At 38.3% G+C, this 16,366-nt stretch overlaps 1 protein-coding gene and 1 gene segment (V, D, J or C); both read left to right on the top strand.

Annotated features, from left to right (window-relative positions):
* LOC148815891 (Ig kappa chain V-III region MOPC 321-like) overlaps positions 1-16,366 on the top strand; it is a 736,297-nt gene that overhangs the window by 489,480 nt on the left and 230,451 nt on the right.
* The window catches only part of LOC148815895 (protein NLRC3-like), a 39,063-nt gene that overhangs the window by 20,869 nt on the left and 1,828 nt on the right, over positions 1-16,366 (top strand). For 2 of the 3 annotated variants that reach the window (XM_088904736.1, XM_088904735.1), the window contains 5 exons: positions 3,263-5,057; positions 7,132-7,305; positions 7,961-8,134; positions 13,963-14,136; positions 14,650-14,823. In XM_088904736.1, coding sequence (XP_088760862.1) covers positions 3,263-5,057; positions 7,132-7,305; positions 7,961-8,134; positions 13,963-14,136; positions 14,650-14,823 — 2,491 coding nt within the window. The remainder of the gene's footprint in view (positions 1-3,262; positions 5,058-7,131; positions 7,306-7,960; positions 8,135-13,962; positions 14,137-14,649; positions 14,824-16,366) is intronic. The other variant, XM_088904737.1, reaches the window with a different exon arrangement.

Genomic DNA, 16,366 nt, shown 5'->3' with positions numbered 1-16,366 from the left:
AACTATCAAGTGGTATTGAATAAATACAGCTTTTTAGTATAGATTACACTTTTCTAAAATGTATTTAAAAAAAACTCCCATCTTCTTTAAAACACAATATGCCAGGAAATGCGTTTGATGCATTAGCAATCGTTAAAACGATTCAGTTGAAAAGCCGGGCGCGATAATTGTTTCGTTCCTTGATTTTCTGATATGCAAGGCCATTTGGCTGCAGTGAATGTGAATTCTGTCTGGCATTGCCAGATTGTGAAAAAATAAAAGTATTTTAATCAAGATGGGGGCAAGGGAGTCTTCTCTATGACACTCTCCCTTATAAAATTATTGTGAAACAAAAAAAAAACTAAAAATAAGATACAATCTACAGACATTCACAACAGCAACTGACAGAAGATAGGACACAGCGACTCAGACACCTGTTGAATGGAAAAGGGCACTTTAATTTTCTGTACAGCTGGTACAGCACCCAGCCATATACAGTTTACATAATATGTTTATGTTCCTAAATTAATGTTGTTTATGACAGATGCATTATGCTCCTATTCTTTTTATACTCAGCTACTAAAATTTCCCTTTAGCTGTAAAATTCCATATAAATATTCAATACTAAGTGGATTAAAATGTGAACAGTAAAGAGATTAAATGATTAAATCTTTTCACTACCGACCAATGCACCACGAGTGCCCCTGTCGGTCATTTTGACCAGCCAATCACGTACCGCAGTACGGTGCAGTGGCTTGTGAGTAGTTGCGTGCGGTACGGGTTTGTACCGCGGAATTTGAATGGCTGCATCTGTATTTGCGGGGGTATGGAAGTTTGCCACCCCTGTGTACATGATTTGTGGACTTGGAGACAGCTTATGACTCTCTACCCTGGGGTATCTTGTTGGAGGTGCTGTGAGAGTATGTGATGCTGGAGCTGCATCTGTGTGTCATCTGGTCCCTGTATTTACAGAGTGAGAGTTGTGTCTGCATTGTAGGTGTTAACACAGGCATGTTAAGGTGTGTGTTGGACACACCAGGGTTGCATCTTGTCTGCTCTCCTGTTTGTCATCTTTATGGACAGAATATCAAGGAGCAACTGAGGTTTGGAAAGTATCTGTTTTGGGAACCTGAGGGTAGTGTCTCTATTGTTTGTGGATGATGTTGTCCTCTTTGCCTCATCTGATTGTGGTCTGGAGAGGTTCACAGCTGAGTGTGAGGTGGTCAGGATTAGGGTCAGCACCTCCAAATCTGAGGTCATGGTTCTCTCTCAGAAAAGAGTGGCTTGCTCTGTCCTTGCGGCCCAACTGGAAGAGTTTAAGTACCTCGGGATCTTGTTCACTAGTGATTGACCCACAGATTGGTGCAGCAGCTGCAGTAATGCAGATAAAATACTGAACCATGGTGATGAAGCAGGAGCTGAGATTTCAGATCAAGCTTTCAGGTCTCTGGTCAATCTTCCCTGTCCTCACCTGTGGTCACAAAGTCGGTAGTGACTTTGGGTAGTGACTGAAAGAATGGAGGTACAAGCGGCAGAAATGAAGTTTGTCCTTATGGTTGGTGGGCTTACTCTCCATGAGGAGCTCAGTGGACTGGGAAAATCTGGTGTGGAGTTGCTGCTTCCTGGATTGAGAGGAGGCACTTCAGGTGGCGCAGGCATCTGGTGAGGATGCCTTCCTGGCATCTTCTGCTGGAGGTCTATCAAACACAGCCCACTGGGAAGGGAACCTGGGGCAGACCCAGGTCACACAGGAGGGATTATACCCACCTGGCCTAGAGGCGCCTATTGCGTTCTCTAAAAACAGAGAGAGATATTGGATCCTGTGCAGAGAAAAGAGGATGAAAAAGTAAGGCCAGGAGCATAATCCAGAGAACATAGTAATGTAGAGAACTGAATTCCAACAAGTACTTCAGGTAGGTGGTTGCATCAGCATGCGTAGGCTGCAAAGGAACAATTAATAGGTTTATTCCATGCTGAAAAGAGAAGAAAGAAAACACAACATTTCGGCCATGGAGCCTTCTTCAGGTGTGAATGGCTCCATGGAAGGCTCCAAGGTTCCACACCTGAAAAAGGCTCCACGGCCAAAAAATTGTGTATTCTTTCTTCTCTTTTCAGCATGCAATAAACCTATTATTTGTTCCCGAATTCCAACAAGCCAGGTATCCAAAAAAGCCAAGTGTAAAAGGGTGTCCTAAAATAGGGAAGTGCCATGGGGTGTGGTGATAGGACAGGTAAGCTGGTTGGTTAGGTGCTTTGGCGGAGTCTATGCCTTGTTAAAGGGACAGAGTGTGATACATGGGATGTAAGAGTGCCATGGGATCCCTCCAGGGGACCGGAGGCTGTTATTGGTGAAAGAGAAGTCTGGTCCACCCTGCTCAGCCACTTACCACCGTGATCCTCACCAGGAGTCAGCAGCTGGAAAATGATGATGTTGATGAATTTTATTACTTCAAAACATGTAGTTCAAATTGATAATGAACCTTTGATTTTGTAGGTAAGACCACAATTGTTTTCCGTATGTCTGTTCATCTGATTAGTGATATAATCATACCACTCAATCCAGTAAGTGTATAGAATTGAATTTCTGAAGTAGGTACTGTAACACATCCTGTTGCTCTATCCTCTACCGGAGATCATGCTGGGGATTTCTTTAGTGAATCAGTAGCCTGGACTGTGCCTTATGATTCCTGAACGTGGACTGCACTGTGTTTTACTGAGGATAACATTTAAAAGTTCTGCAGTTAATGATCCTCAATGCCGCATTGATACTGTACCTACAGTATCTGAGTGAGATTGTACCCTGTTGTACTCTAAATGCAGTCATGAAGAGGGCATTTGGTCCATCTTGCATATTTTGTGGTTTTAGATGCTGAGTGAAATTAAAATTTCATTCAATTATTTTTTTTAAACAAAATTTGTTTTTTAATTTTTTTCTAGGGTATCAAGTGACATGGAAACTTGTTCCATATACACACCACTCCTTGTATGGAGCAATTTTTCTCATACTCAATACTAACATTGAATTTCTTTTCAATTTCATGAGCCCAGTGCTGGAGTACTACAGCTGCTAGTGCTGATTTCCCAGTCTGGGGCTCCAAAGCCATTTACAAAAACCTAGTAAACTGCCATGAGAGATTTATTAAATTATTGGGAAGCAAATTGCCTGACAGATATACTGTAAGTGTGAAAACACCATCAGTCCTGCTGCTCCAATATACATTTTATTCTGTACTCTATCATGGTCTGGATTTGATGGTTCTTTATCCCTGTCACTGTTTTATAGATGAAGCCCTGACAAGAGTCCAAGACAAATTGAAGTCCAATCTGAAGAGGAGGTTTGAATGCATATTTGAAGGAGTTGCTGAACCAGGGAAGAAAACAGTCTTCAATGACATTTACACAGAACTTTATATAACCGAGGGAACTAGTGGAAGTGTCAATGCTCAACATGAAGTGTGGCAGATTGCAGCATTATCCAAGAAAAATGCCTCTCAAGAAACATCAATCAAGTGCAACGACATTTTTAAACTCTTAAGTGGCCCAAAAAAAGCCATCCGAACTGTACTGACAAAGGGGATTGCTGGCATTGGAAAAACGGTCAGTGTGCAGAAGTTTATTCTGGACTGGGCAGAAGGAAAGGAAAACCAAGATGTTCACTTCGTTTTTTTTCTTCCCTTTCGAGAGCTAAATTTGATAAATGATGATGAATATAGTCTCATTGGACTTTTCCAGCACTTCTATCCTGAAATGAAAGAAATTGGTAATATTGACTTAGGTGATAAAAATGTTTTACTCATCTTTGATGGTCTAGAAGAAAGTCAGCTTCCCTTAGATTTTCAGAACAATAAAATCTGGCATGACGTAACACAGACAATGTCACTGGATGTGCTGCTGACAAACCTCATCAGAGGAGATCTATGTTCTTCTGCTCATGTCTGGATAACATCCCGGCCAGCAGCAGCTGGACTGATCCCTGCCGAGTGTGTTGAGCGAGTGACCGAGGTACGAGGTTTTAACGATCAGCAGAAAGAGGATTATATTAGGAAGAGATTAACTGATGAGAGCCTGGCAGGCTCTATTATCACACATATCAAGTCATCAAGGAGTCTCTACATCATGTGTCACATCCCACTCTTCTGCTGGGTTTCAGCAACTGTCCTGGAGCAAATAATTGGAAAACAAGGCTGTGAGGTCCCGAAAACTGTGACGGAAATGTACACACAATTCCTGATAATCCAGACTATCAAGGAACAGAAATACCTCAAGAGAAGTGAGGGATGTATACCAACACTATTAGAGTCAGATAAAGATGTCATTATTAAGCTGGGGCACCTGGCTTTTCAACACCTGGAAAAAAACAGTTTTGTATTTTGTAAAGAAGACTTGAGAGATTGTGGCCTTGATGTCACCCAAGCTTCTTTGTACTCTGGTTTGTGTACTGAAATATTTAAAGAGGATTCAGGACTGTTTAAAGAGAAATTTTATTCCTTTATACATTTGAGTATGCAGGAGTACTTTGCTGCTCTATATGTGCATCTGCAGTACTCAAATAATAAAATCAATCTTCTATCTCAAAGCAGAAAAGAAATCCAAAAAAGGAAAGGTGAAGAAATGCATGTGTTTGACCTGCACAGAATTGCATTGGACAAAGCTGTAAATAGCAAGAATGGGCACCTCGACCTTTTCGTGCGCTTCCTTGTTGGCCTTTCACAAGATTGCAATCAGAAGCTCTTAAGCTTCCTCTTCACACAATTAAAAAGCATCCAACAGAGCCAAAAGAAAACAATCAACTATATTAAAGAATTGATTAGGAAGGGCCCCTCTCCAGAGAGAAGCATTAATCTCTTTCACTGTTTAAATGAACTGAAAGACACTTCCCTAATGGAGGAAGTCAAACAGTTTCTTAGATCAGGAAGTCTTTCAGGAAGATGCCTCTCACCTGAACAGCTGTCAGCACTGGCGTTTGTGTTGATGATGGCAGAAGAGCCGTTGGATGTGTTTGACATGAAGACATACACAACATCCATGGATGGCTGTTTGAGGCTACTGCCACTCATCAAGTATTGTAGACAAGCTCTGTAAGTGATGCAACAAGAATGTCATTTTCGGCAATAAATTCATTTTCTTAAAGTATGATTATAATCATCCACCTTTTGAAATGTCTTCTTTTAAACTGTGACAAAACTGAAGTCATGCCTCTGAGCACCTCCAATCAGCTATCTAAAGCCAATGTAGTAACCCTATATGTCAGTTGAAGATACTTGATTCAGGCTTCCTATCATCTCAGTATTTTTCTGATTTATTATCTTCCTACTCCCCCACTTTGTAATCTTTGTTAATCTGATTATGGTATCCTGACTGCCCCTCCAGTTCGCTCACACTGTATAGATGACAGGGCCTTCTCCTGCTGCACCACAGAGCCCTGGAATTCTATCCCCATGAGTATAAGAGAGTCACCTTCACTGAAAGCATTCAAATTCAGACTCATAAACTTCATCTTAGAAGAAGTATTTTCAGGGAATGCAAGTAATTATGAAAATACCCTGATGGCACTTCTTCAAACATTAAATGCTACAGTACATACAGTACCTCTCACTGACTTTGAAAAAAGAGAGAATTATTGCATAAAGATAAATATATTATGTAGTTGACATGTTTAAGTGTAAAATAGAGGAGCTTTTCAACTTTCCATGTCATATTGTAAAAGCCATAAACTACAATATAATCTTGAACTATACAGATTTCTTTAGGGATGTGTTATAGAGCAGCCAGAGTTGAAGTGTCAGAAGTAGGTTAATATGCAACGGGGTGGCCTCAGGACACTCCAGATACTTGGAGAAAATGCATAATATTAATATGCAGGGGGCTATTAGGGAATAAGCAACACCTATTGGTAGCAGATTTACCAGTTTAAGAGTACAATGAGTACAGTCTTAGTTTTGGGTTAGACCCACACTGTCAGGGTAAGTGAGAAACTTACACTAATGTCACGGGGAGACTCCTGAGACACTGAAAGACCAGAACCCAAAAGGGGTTCAGCAACAGCCCCAGAGGGGAATGGGGCACTAAGAGTCTCGCAGTGAGGCTCCTGTCTGTCTTGGTCTAGACCTGTGTAATATAATAAATGCAATCTTGCAGTGAGATTGCAAATAAACAGTGTTGTGGTAAGACTCTAAGTTCACACAGTCTGATTTATTGAGCTTTGTAGTAAGTTCAGGAAATCATGCAGCGAGGCTGCTGGTTATTTTACGAGTCTCAAGGGGGAGAACTCATGTAACAAAGTTTACAGTTCAGGTTAGAAGTCTCATGTTGAAACTGTTAGGTTGTAAGGTAACAGAGAGAAGGGGAAAGTTTTCAATAACACAATTTCTTGTGTCAGCTCACTGTATAGAAACAAGGCAGTTTTGAGAGCATACTGACCAAAATGGAAACAAACAAATTGATGATCGTTTCCACTGATTGTATTTGTAGGTAAAGAACATTAAAAATGGAGGTATCAGATGGGACAAATTTATGATGTCCTCTTTTGTATCTGAATCCTAAATCAGGGGCCCATCTTAACTTAATTTCTAAGAACAAGACTCACAAGAGTTAAGTTGTACCAAGGTTATGGAATTGCTGTATGTGCTTTTGACATTAAATTGTCCTTACCCTCCATTTCACCTTTCTTCCATTCCAAAAAAGCAACAGGTTTTCCTTTGAAAGCAGGATTTTAGGCCTTGAAGTGAGGAACATGTGAGGTTTTTATTGCTTCATGTGATACCATTTCTCTTTTAACACATATTGTATGTATAAGGAGCCATACTTGAGACTGAAAACACTTTTTGCAGTTTCTTGGCAATTTGCCTCATCTATACTGTTCTCCTCCCTGAACCTTAGAACCTCAAAAACACATTTAAGCTGTCAGTTTCCTAGACATCATATCTGATTCATAGCTCTTTGACATAGCAGTTATCTTGTAACTGTCTGTTTGTTACCTTTTCTTCACAGAGTCTGAGACCATTAGAATACTGTATTGAGAATTGCCCTAAATTTAATAACAAATACATTTAAAGTGCAAATAAATTCATATTATTACTTTATATTAATATATTAACACTTAATACTAAAATATTGATCATTATTTTATATTTTTTTTATTTCTCTGTACAGGCTGGACCACTGTAATCTCACTGGTGAATGCTGTAAAGCTCTGATCTCAGCTGTTCAGTCAAACCCCTCACATCTGAGAGTGCTGGACCTGAGATCCAATTACTCAGCAGGCAAAGAAGTGAAGTTACTTTGTGCTGTGCTTAGGAATCCAGCCTGTAAAATGGAGACACTGAGGTGAGAACTGCAGGAGTTTAGGAGAGAGGTGACCTTGAAAGACATGCTACCATAGAGCTATGTGAACTTCAATTAATCTCATTGCTAAATCATTTAATGGATTTCAGCATCAGTTTCCTCAAAGTGATTGTGTACTAATTCTATTTGTTTATCTGATACTTTTTTCATATGATCAGAACATCAGGCAGTTGGCATAACTTCTCAGAATGATCTCCGCTTATCCAGTGCTGTTGTGTTCCAATTATGTTAATGCAACCTGTTAACATCATGTAAACTTTAGTCACAAAGTAGCAATTAAGATATAAAAGCAGGTCTTTATAGTGAAAATAGACATGCTTTTTCAAACAAATGACTAACAGTAGGTCTTCTCCCATTTGTAGTCTTTTTATTCTGTGAATAAAGTTAACAGCTTCAAACTAAAATAAAATATTAGATTTATAGTAGCAGACTTGGAATGAAGATGGACTGTTAAAACATCTTATACTTTCATAATATAATCCAAGATAAGAAAGTTAGATTGATTTCTATATTTGTAATACTGTTTTACACCCTGGGTGAATTACAAAAATACAACACCAGGGTCCGATCAGAATGTTGTCTTTCTATGTGTTCAAAGGTGGGATAGTGATGAACCCCCTTCTTCTTATTTCTGTAGACTGTCTGGCTGTCAGATAACAGAGTGTGGCTGTGAAGCTCTTGCCTCAGCTCTCCAGTCGAGACCCTCAAGCCTGACAGAACTGGACCTGAGTCACAATTGCCCAGGGGACACAGGAGTGAAAAAGCTGTTTGCATTGCTGGAGACTCCAAGCTGTAAACTAAAGAAACTGAAGTAAGTAGAGAGTTCGGGAGAGTAAGACATCAGTCATAAAGAATGTAGCTGTTCTTATAACTTCTGTCTCATACATCTGTGCCCTCGTTTTCTATAATGTAATCGAAACATACATATACAGATGCGGCCACTCAGAAAACGTAGTATATCTTCCAAATGCCTCAAAAATAACACTATGCGGTAGTTATGTAATTCACTGGCCAAAGACAATGTTAATGTTAATGTTAATAATTAAACTTAAAATTAATATTCCCTATTAAGTGGTATTAAATTAGTATGACAACTTTTTTATAACAATAATGGAAAGTGTTCTTATTATGTATTCTTAGAAACTAATAAAACGTTATAGCTTTTTATGAAGCATATAAACTTTATATACAGTTGTTAGAACAAGAATGTCAAAACTTACACCAAAATAACCACCATAAGTTACAGAGTTAAAGACTATGATGCATAAAATGTTTGTGAAGAAGGTGGATTACTGTTTTGTACTTTGTTTTTTATATTTAGCTACCTCTACCATCTTCTGTAGGTACATTAGGTATATATTCCATATAAGAACATACTGTATGGCTTTAAAGCACTACAGTGCAGGATGTGTGAAGCATATTTTCATAATTGAAATGTAAAGTTAAATTGTTTCCTGATTACTTGTTGCTGAAATCTGCATTCAAACAAAATATAGATTAAGTAGGTAGCTGTATCAGCATGCGTAGGCTCCAAAGGAACAAGTAAAGGTTTATACCATGAAATGAGAAGAAAAGAAACATGTTTTTGGTCTTCGGGTTCTTCTTCTTCACATCCGAAGAAGGATCCACAGCTGAAACATAGTGTTTCTTTTCTTTTCTTTTCAGCATTGTATAAATCTTTACTTGTTCCTTTGCAAAATATGGATTATTTCGAAGCAAATGCAAACCTGAAAGAAGGCCACCGCGTTTACAACAAGCTATTTTTTATATATCCAACTGAGTAACTTGTTTTTTGTAAAATAGCCCTACTTTCTTTTTTAATTAATTTAATATTTAACACTGTGCTGTAATACACAGTTTAAAATAAAGAAGTCTTAACACTATACAACTTAAATTGTATAACTGGAAAAAGATTATCCCCAGCATTGGCTGGGATTCATTCAATTCATTCATTCTGCCTGCCTTTCTGGTGACTGCCCAAATGCTTCTACACACCAGGTTAAGCTTTCATTGCTCCACCTGGTGGTACAAAGTAGTGCAGTGTGACGACTGAATATTTTTAAAAATGTGCAACACCCCACAGCACTCGTGCTGCAATGTTCTGCATTATCCTCTGTGCATTCTGAATGGCTGGATCTGTATAAATATATACATCTGTACAATACTAGGCATTATCCAGAAAGATTCCTCCACAGAATCCAAATCTCTCTACTTCAGTATTAACTGAAATCACTTACAAAACTAGTATTTTATCCTATCCTATCAGCTACTGACAGTAAATATGAAGGATAAAATTCAGTGACCATCACTAAAAGAGGGGATTAGCCTCCAAATGATGGAATGTTACCCACAGGCAGCGAGAACTGAACGTTTAGACTAAACTGACTTTGAGTCTTTGTCTGCTGCACTGTGCAGAGACTATGCCCACACCCATACACTTCTGCTTTTTTGATTAACCTGCGATATCTGCTGTACTGACCTGATAGAAGCAGCAGCCAGGAGATGGTAGAATGAATTCGAGAGCAGGGTCTGCTGAAAAAATGCAGGGCAGGCAAGTGAAAGGAAAACTGACACAATCCTGAGACACAGTCAGACAAGCATGGGTCAAGCCAAGAGAAAGTGAGAAAAGCACAAAGGTGAATCCATAGGAGAGTCAAATAACAGTCAAATTCGAGAGTTAATTTTCCCCCTTTTCTCTTTTTTTTGTGGGCGGAACACACATTCCACAACATCAACCAATCAATTAAATCACAGGTGCCCAACCTTTTTTAATGTAAGATCTACTTTTTCGTTCGCCAGTCCAGCACTATCTAACACTATGAATTTGAAGCTCTGATATGGGAAAAACATACTGTAGGCACATCAGTACAATAGTGATACCCATCACTAAAATGACAGCAAATTAAAGCAAGTGGCTCATGCTTCAGTGAACAAGTAATGTTCCCCATTTTAGAAAAAAGAATATCTAAGCTTCGTCGAGAACACTTGTAATTTCTATTTACGTGTTGACACTGCTGATCATGTCAATTACATTTTTATTTTGTCCCTGCAGCTTGATATTCAGCTCATTCAGCAGTTTAGTCAAGTCTGTGAGGAATGCTAAATCCAGAAGCCATTGGTTATCCTCTAATTGGTCATATTCACCATGTTTAAACGACTTGAGAAACTCTTTGATTTCAGGCAACAGCTCTCTGAACCTCGCCAAAAATTTTAGTTTTTGAAATCTCCAAACAGTAAATCGGCAGCAAAGCTTCTTTTAATACCTTTCCTTTGCTGAGAGACCTTTTGTGCCATTCTGAGTGAGCCAAGACATGGTTCACTCAGAATGATGCGATAATTGCTGCTTTCCCTCTTGTATCCCTTGTGAAAACCAACTGCTGTGCTGGTAGTTGAGATTTTAACTTTTCCACTTTCCATAAATCACTTTTAATGGGAAAGACTACATCATCCGTTTTGTGTGTAGTTTTGAATTGTTGTTCTATATTTCCCTTTTTGGCATAGATGCTAGCATTGCAGATTAAACACCCACACTTTGAATGAGAAAGTACAAAAAAATCATCATGCTCCCATTCCTTGTGGTAATGGCAAACTTTTGGTCTCTTTGCTTCATCATTTTCGCTCAAACACTACAACTATCAAATAGGCAATCAAACATATAAAACTGTTAGCAAATTTGTCACAGCTAGTCTGTTTCACTCCGCTATGCACTGTAGCAAATGTGGGGTTCGAACGGCAATAACCAGGAGAACATTCTTGGTTAGCACACACAACACTATTTACAGAGCTCCTGTAGCCTTTTTTTCAGTGGCAGCCAGCACCCAGGCAACAGAAACTTTTACAATGCAGTCAACAAGGGTTAAACACACACAAGGACAGTAAAATGTATGACTTACAGCATAGATCTGAATGGATGATTAGGCTATTGAAAAAAGTAAATAGTCAAATAGCCATTTATTTTTTGCCAAACATTCTTGCGATGGACTGGTTAGCACTCCTGCGATCTACTGGTTGGGCAACCCGAATTAAATAATTTTCTTTTTTATTACCTTATCCCCTCCTTCCCTATTATAGCTTTAAGTAAAATATACTGTATTTAATCTGACTACACCACCCTCAATAAAGTTGAGAGGACCTCTTTATTATGGTATTCAGCTTCTTTAATTATATTATATTTAATTATAATAATACAAATATCAATGTAATAATTTGTATGCTATATTTTATTATTTGAGAAAGTCTCTTTGTAAAAAGTAAAACCTATGTATTGGTCAGGAATCAAATTCAGACATTCCACATGACAGGCAAGAATTCTGCTAATGAACACAGCAACACATCATACAGCTTGGATGAGCTAAATTAAAAACCACAAGCACTGCCTTTTTTCATTTTCTACTAATTTTCAATGATACTACAAGTGTTTCTGTTTCCATTGCAACAAAAACAACAGAACAAAGTTATTAAAACAATCACGTAAAAACTGTTCCAACATATCCAGAGCAAGTTGAAGAATATAATGCATAAAATGTTTGTGAAGAAGATGGAATATACTTCTATCGTGGAATACTGTTATATTTTGCTACCTCTAACAGATATATAAATATGTTTATATTAATAAATTAATATAGTAAATGATGTTCAAAGATAGTTTAATACTTCAGTTATTTTTTTATTTTCACCTACCAAAACTTCCCTTTTGTTACATGATTATATATTAATATTCCATATTAAGTGGATTTAAAGAAAATTAGTAATACAGATTAAATGAAGCTGTGGTTTCACTATCATCTAACACACTACTAGTGACACCCTTTAATTCTCTTTGGCCAATGAAAAATTAGCTAAGATTTTGTCAGTATTTTAATAGTTCAGTATGCCAGATGATATTGCAATATGCCACAGTGAGCTTGCTTTAGACCAGGCATTTACAGCACAATTTGAATGGCTATATTTGTAGATTAACATATGTCATGAAAGACTGGGCCCAGTTCATATAAAAAGCATTGGAAATGGTGGTTGTCTTTTTTACTAGGTTTCTTTTTCTATAACTTAAAATACAATGTATCATTGCCTATGCTCGGATGCTGTTTGTGGACTTAAGCTCTGCATTTAATACGCTGCAGCCCCATCTATTCATAAGCAAGTTGAAGCAAATGTCCGTTAACCATAACGTTATATGATGGTATCATTCATTTTTAACAAATCGTACACAGTATGTCAGGGTCAGCAAAACTCTTTCTGAGTCACGATCTATTAGCACAGATGCCCCTCAGGGCTGTGTGAGCTCTCCAGTTCTGTTTAAACTTTATACAAATTATTGTACAAGCAGTAGTCAAAGCAACTTAATTTTCAGATTCTCAGATGATACAGCTGTTCTTGGCTTAATGCATACCGTAACCGTGCTGGTCTACTCATGTTGAGTGTGCTCCAAAGTTCAGCAGCGCTTATATTTACTGTGAAGACTAAGAGTGTTTGGGGTTCAACAGGAAGTAATGCTACTCTTTTGCCATGCTGTAATCGACAGCATATCAGATATGGTATTACAGTGTGGTTTGGTAAGCTATCAGTTCATTTAAAATCGCAAATTACCTGCCTCATCCAGACAGCTTTGAATGTCATGGAAGTGAAACAGCATCCCTCCCTGCAGACAATCTTTGAAAAATCCATAATCAAACAAGCAAGAAAAAATTATATCAAATCCTTCCCACATCCTCAACTCTGAATATCAACTTCTTCCTTCTGGCAAATGTGTTAGGGTTCCCAAATGTAAGTCAAACAGATACAAACCACTATCCATTAAAGCTGTCAACACAAATGTCAAGGGTAAACACAATTTTGACTCTTACAACCCACTTGAGTTCAATATGTTTTTGTGATGTGTTACATGTTGTTATGTGTTATATTGTAGGTCAGGTACAGGAATGACATGTACACATATGAATACATTAAGATGAATCAGAATTTAAATAATCTAGATTTCAGATTATTTTTATTATAATGGTTACTGAGAAAACTTAAACAGGTGTATCAAAACAACACAATTCCTTCTCCATTTTAATAGTTCAAAGTTAAACAACACCAATGAAGAATGTCATGCCAATCATGGGAAACATGAGCTGTCTCACCTGACTGTTTTAAATGAACATTTTTTTCTATCCCTACTTTGAAGATAATCTTGATTAATAAACCTATATTATATAAGTTATATAACAAACACTTGACAAACTAAATGTAATGTGTAAACGTGTATGGTTTTACATAGAAAAGACGTTGTCTGTAAGAAAACAGCATAGGTGTTTGAAGTGTAAAATATTTATCTTGGTATTTTTTGTTAGAATCATAAAATGCACCTGTAACACCTTTTTTAGAATGTTGTATACTCAAAAATCAATGTGTTGCGCTTTACAAAAAATTAGCTTAGATTTTGTCAGTATTTTAACAGTGTAAATAAGGACAAATCGTAACATTAACTTTTATTTCAATGTGGCGTAATTTTAACTCTACACGTATTCTCCACATTAACAAAGCATAGTTTAAATGAGTTATATGTGTAATTCCTAGTTTTACTATATATTAATCCTACAACTATTCATACACGCTCCTTTCAGATTTACAAATAAACCCCTGAGCTCTTCCCTGTAGCCTAGGTTATTGCCTTATCACTGAGGGGACCTGCAGTGCACTGGCCTCAGCTCTCCGTACAGCCCAGTGTCAGCTGAAAGACCTCGACCTGAGGGACAATGATCTGAGGGATTCAGGAGTAAAGGAGCTGTCTGCTGCACTGGAGGATCCGCATTGTAAACTAGAAAGACTGGGGTCAGTTTGTGAATGCTGTGAACTACAGTAATTGGGTTGAGTACTGCAAAAGGGTAACCAGACATCTTTATTTTCTATTAAAGGCCCCATTTTCCTGACTTTTTTCAAAATATTAAAATCTAAAGAGGTTTTGACAAAATTATATGGGCATCATGCAAACACCAATGTGGACTGGTTTTTAGGGTTCAATCCACCTGGTTGTGTGTGCAAAGCAGACAGGTGACTATACTCTCCATATTATTTTTTAAATGATGTGATCTTAATTGACACATCTGCTTAAATAAATAATTAGCTAAGATGCTAATTATGAGTTCCCATTAAGTTTATCTTTCAGTTGTGTGCAGTATTGGTATTTCAGAGGTTTGGTCAATCCAAAGTTTGTAGGATTTAAGATGCTAGGCAGAGCAGTGAGACGTTGTAAGCATCTGAATTAACAATGTAAGTAGAGCCAGACTACAAAAAAGGAACTATATATGCATGAGTTGGGATATTGATGAGCTATTCTCTCTTCAGGCTTTCTGGATGTTGGGTCACAGTGGTTGGCTGTGCAGCTCTGGCTGCAGCTCTACAATCAAACACCTCAAGACTGAGAGAGCTGGACTTGAGCTACAATCATCCAGGGGATTCTGGAGTGAAACTACTCTCTGCTGTCCTGGAGGATAAAAAATGTAGACTGCAGAAACTGAAGTAAGTATAGAGACTAAGAGTAGAAGGTCTGTCAGTGACAAAAGAGGAAGTGTCATAGAATAATAATTTCTTATACTTACATAGCACCTTCTGGACACTGCACTCACACTTTACAGGTAATGGGGATTTGCTTCCACAACCAATGTGCAGTACCCACCTTGATGATGTGACAGCAACCACAGTGTGCCAGTATGCTTACCACACATCTGCTATCACAGCTGAGTGATGAAGCCAGTTCAGAGATGGGGATTATTAGGGGGCCATGGTAAACGCCAGGATGTCGGGGTACGCTACTCTTTTTGAGAAATGCCCTGGGATTTTTAATGACCAGAGAGAGTCAGCACCTTGGTCTTACATTTCATTTAAAGGACAGCTCCTTTTTATTGTAAAGTGTCACTGTCACTATACTGAAGCATTAGGACCCACACAGACCACAGGGTGAGCACCCCCTACTATTACCTCCTCCAGCAGCAACTCTAGTTTTCCCATGAGGTCTCCCATCCAGGAACTTGCCAGGCTCACCCCTGCTTAGCTTCAGTGGGTTGCCAGTTGTGAATTGCAGGGTGGTATTCTGTAGCTGCTGGCTTTATAGAATGTTATAATAGTGTTCTATAATTATTTATTCTTGAGGTGGAAGATCACCTACAAAGCCTACAAATAAAGACATTCCATGATCAAACCTAAACACAACACAAAGATGCATGTGTAACCTACCATTCCAGGAGGAACAAGTCCTATATCAGTTTTTAAACAGCTTATCAAATAAAATACTGAATGCTACTTCAACAATGTATGTTTTTGATACTCCACAAAATCAAATCACTCACCAAAACTTGTCTGTCTCTGAGACTCTCCAAAAACCTTTTATATATAAGACATACATAGTATATATATATAAGATTCATAAACACTCACAAATTTCTCAGTTCCAGAAAACTCACAAGTTCTTTAGGTCCACAGCCCACAGCGAGTCCTATGGTGGACAGCACTGACTGAACAGAAATGGGTATCTGTTGGAGTCGCCTATAAAGAAATTAGCAGGAAAGGATGGAGTCAGGGTCCCCTTGGATCCAACAACAAGTCCTGGTCTTTTAACTGCAGTGACCAGTTTTACTCCGTCTGTCACAAGGAGAGCCGGGCTGACATACCTGTCACTCTGTCCTCCTCCAGAATAGGAGTGTATCTGGACTGCCCAGCTGGCACATTGTCATTTTACAGCATCTCCCCTGACACACCAATTCTACTCCACACTGTCTTCACCACTTTCACTGAACCTTTGTACCCTGGATTCTGGGTCTGGGGTCCTGACTATATGATTATATAGTCTGGGGTCTGGGGTTATTATATAATCAGGTCTGGGGTCCTGATTATATGTCTCGCTGTGTCAGATAGAATAACTGCTATGGCCTTTGGGAGAAGGTCTTTTTCCATCTCTCATTTGCCCTCTGTATCTTCTTCAAAATTTGTGTTCAAAATGTTTATCAAATTAAGTGTATTTTTCAGTTTTGCTTACATGCAGGTTGGGCAATGCTCGTTCATTAAA

This window comes from Atractosteus spatula, chromosome 24 (genome assembly GCF_055471065.1).
Source record: "Atractosteus spatula isolate fAtrSpa1 chromosome 24, fAtrSpa1.hap1, whole genome shotgun sequence".
NCBI lineage: Eukaryota > Metazoa > Chordata > Actinopteri > Semionotiformes > Lepisosteidae > Atractosteus > Atractosteus spatula.
The sequence above is the reverse complement of the archived record's forward strand: the minus strand, read 5'-3'. Positions and strand labels throughout refer to the sequence as shown.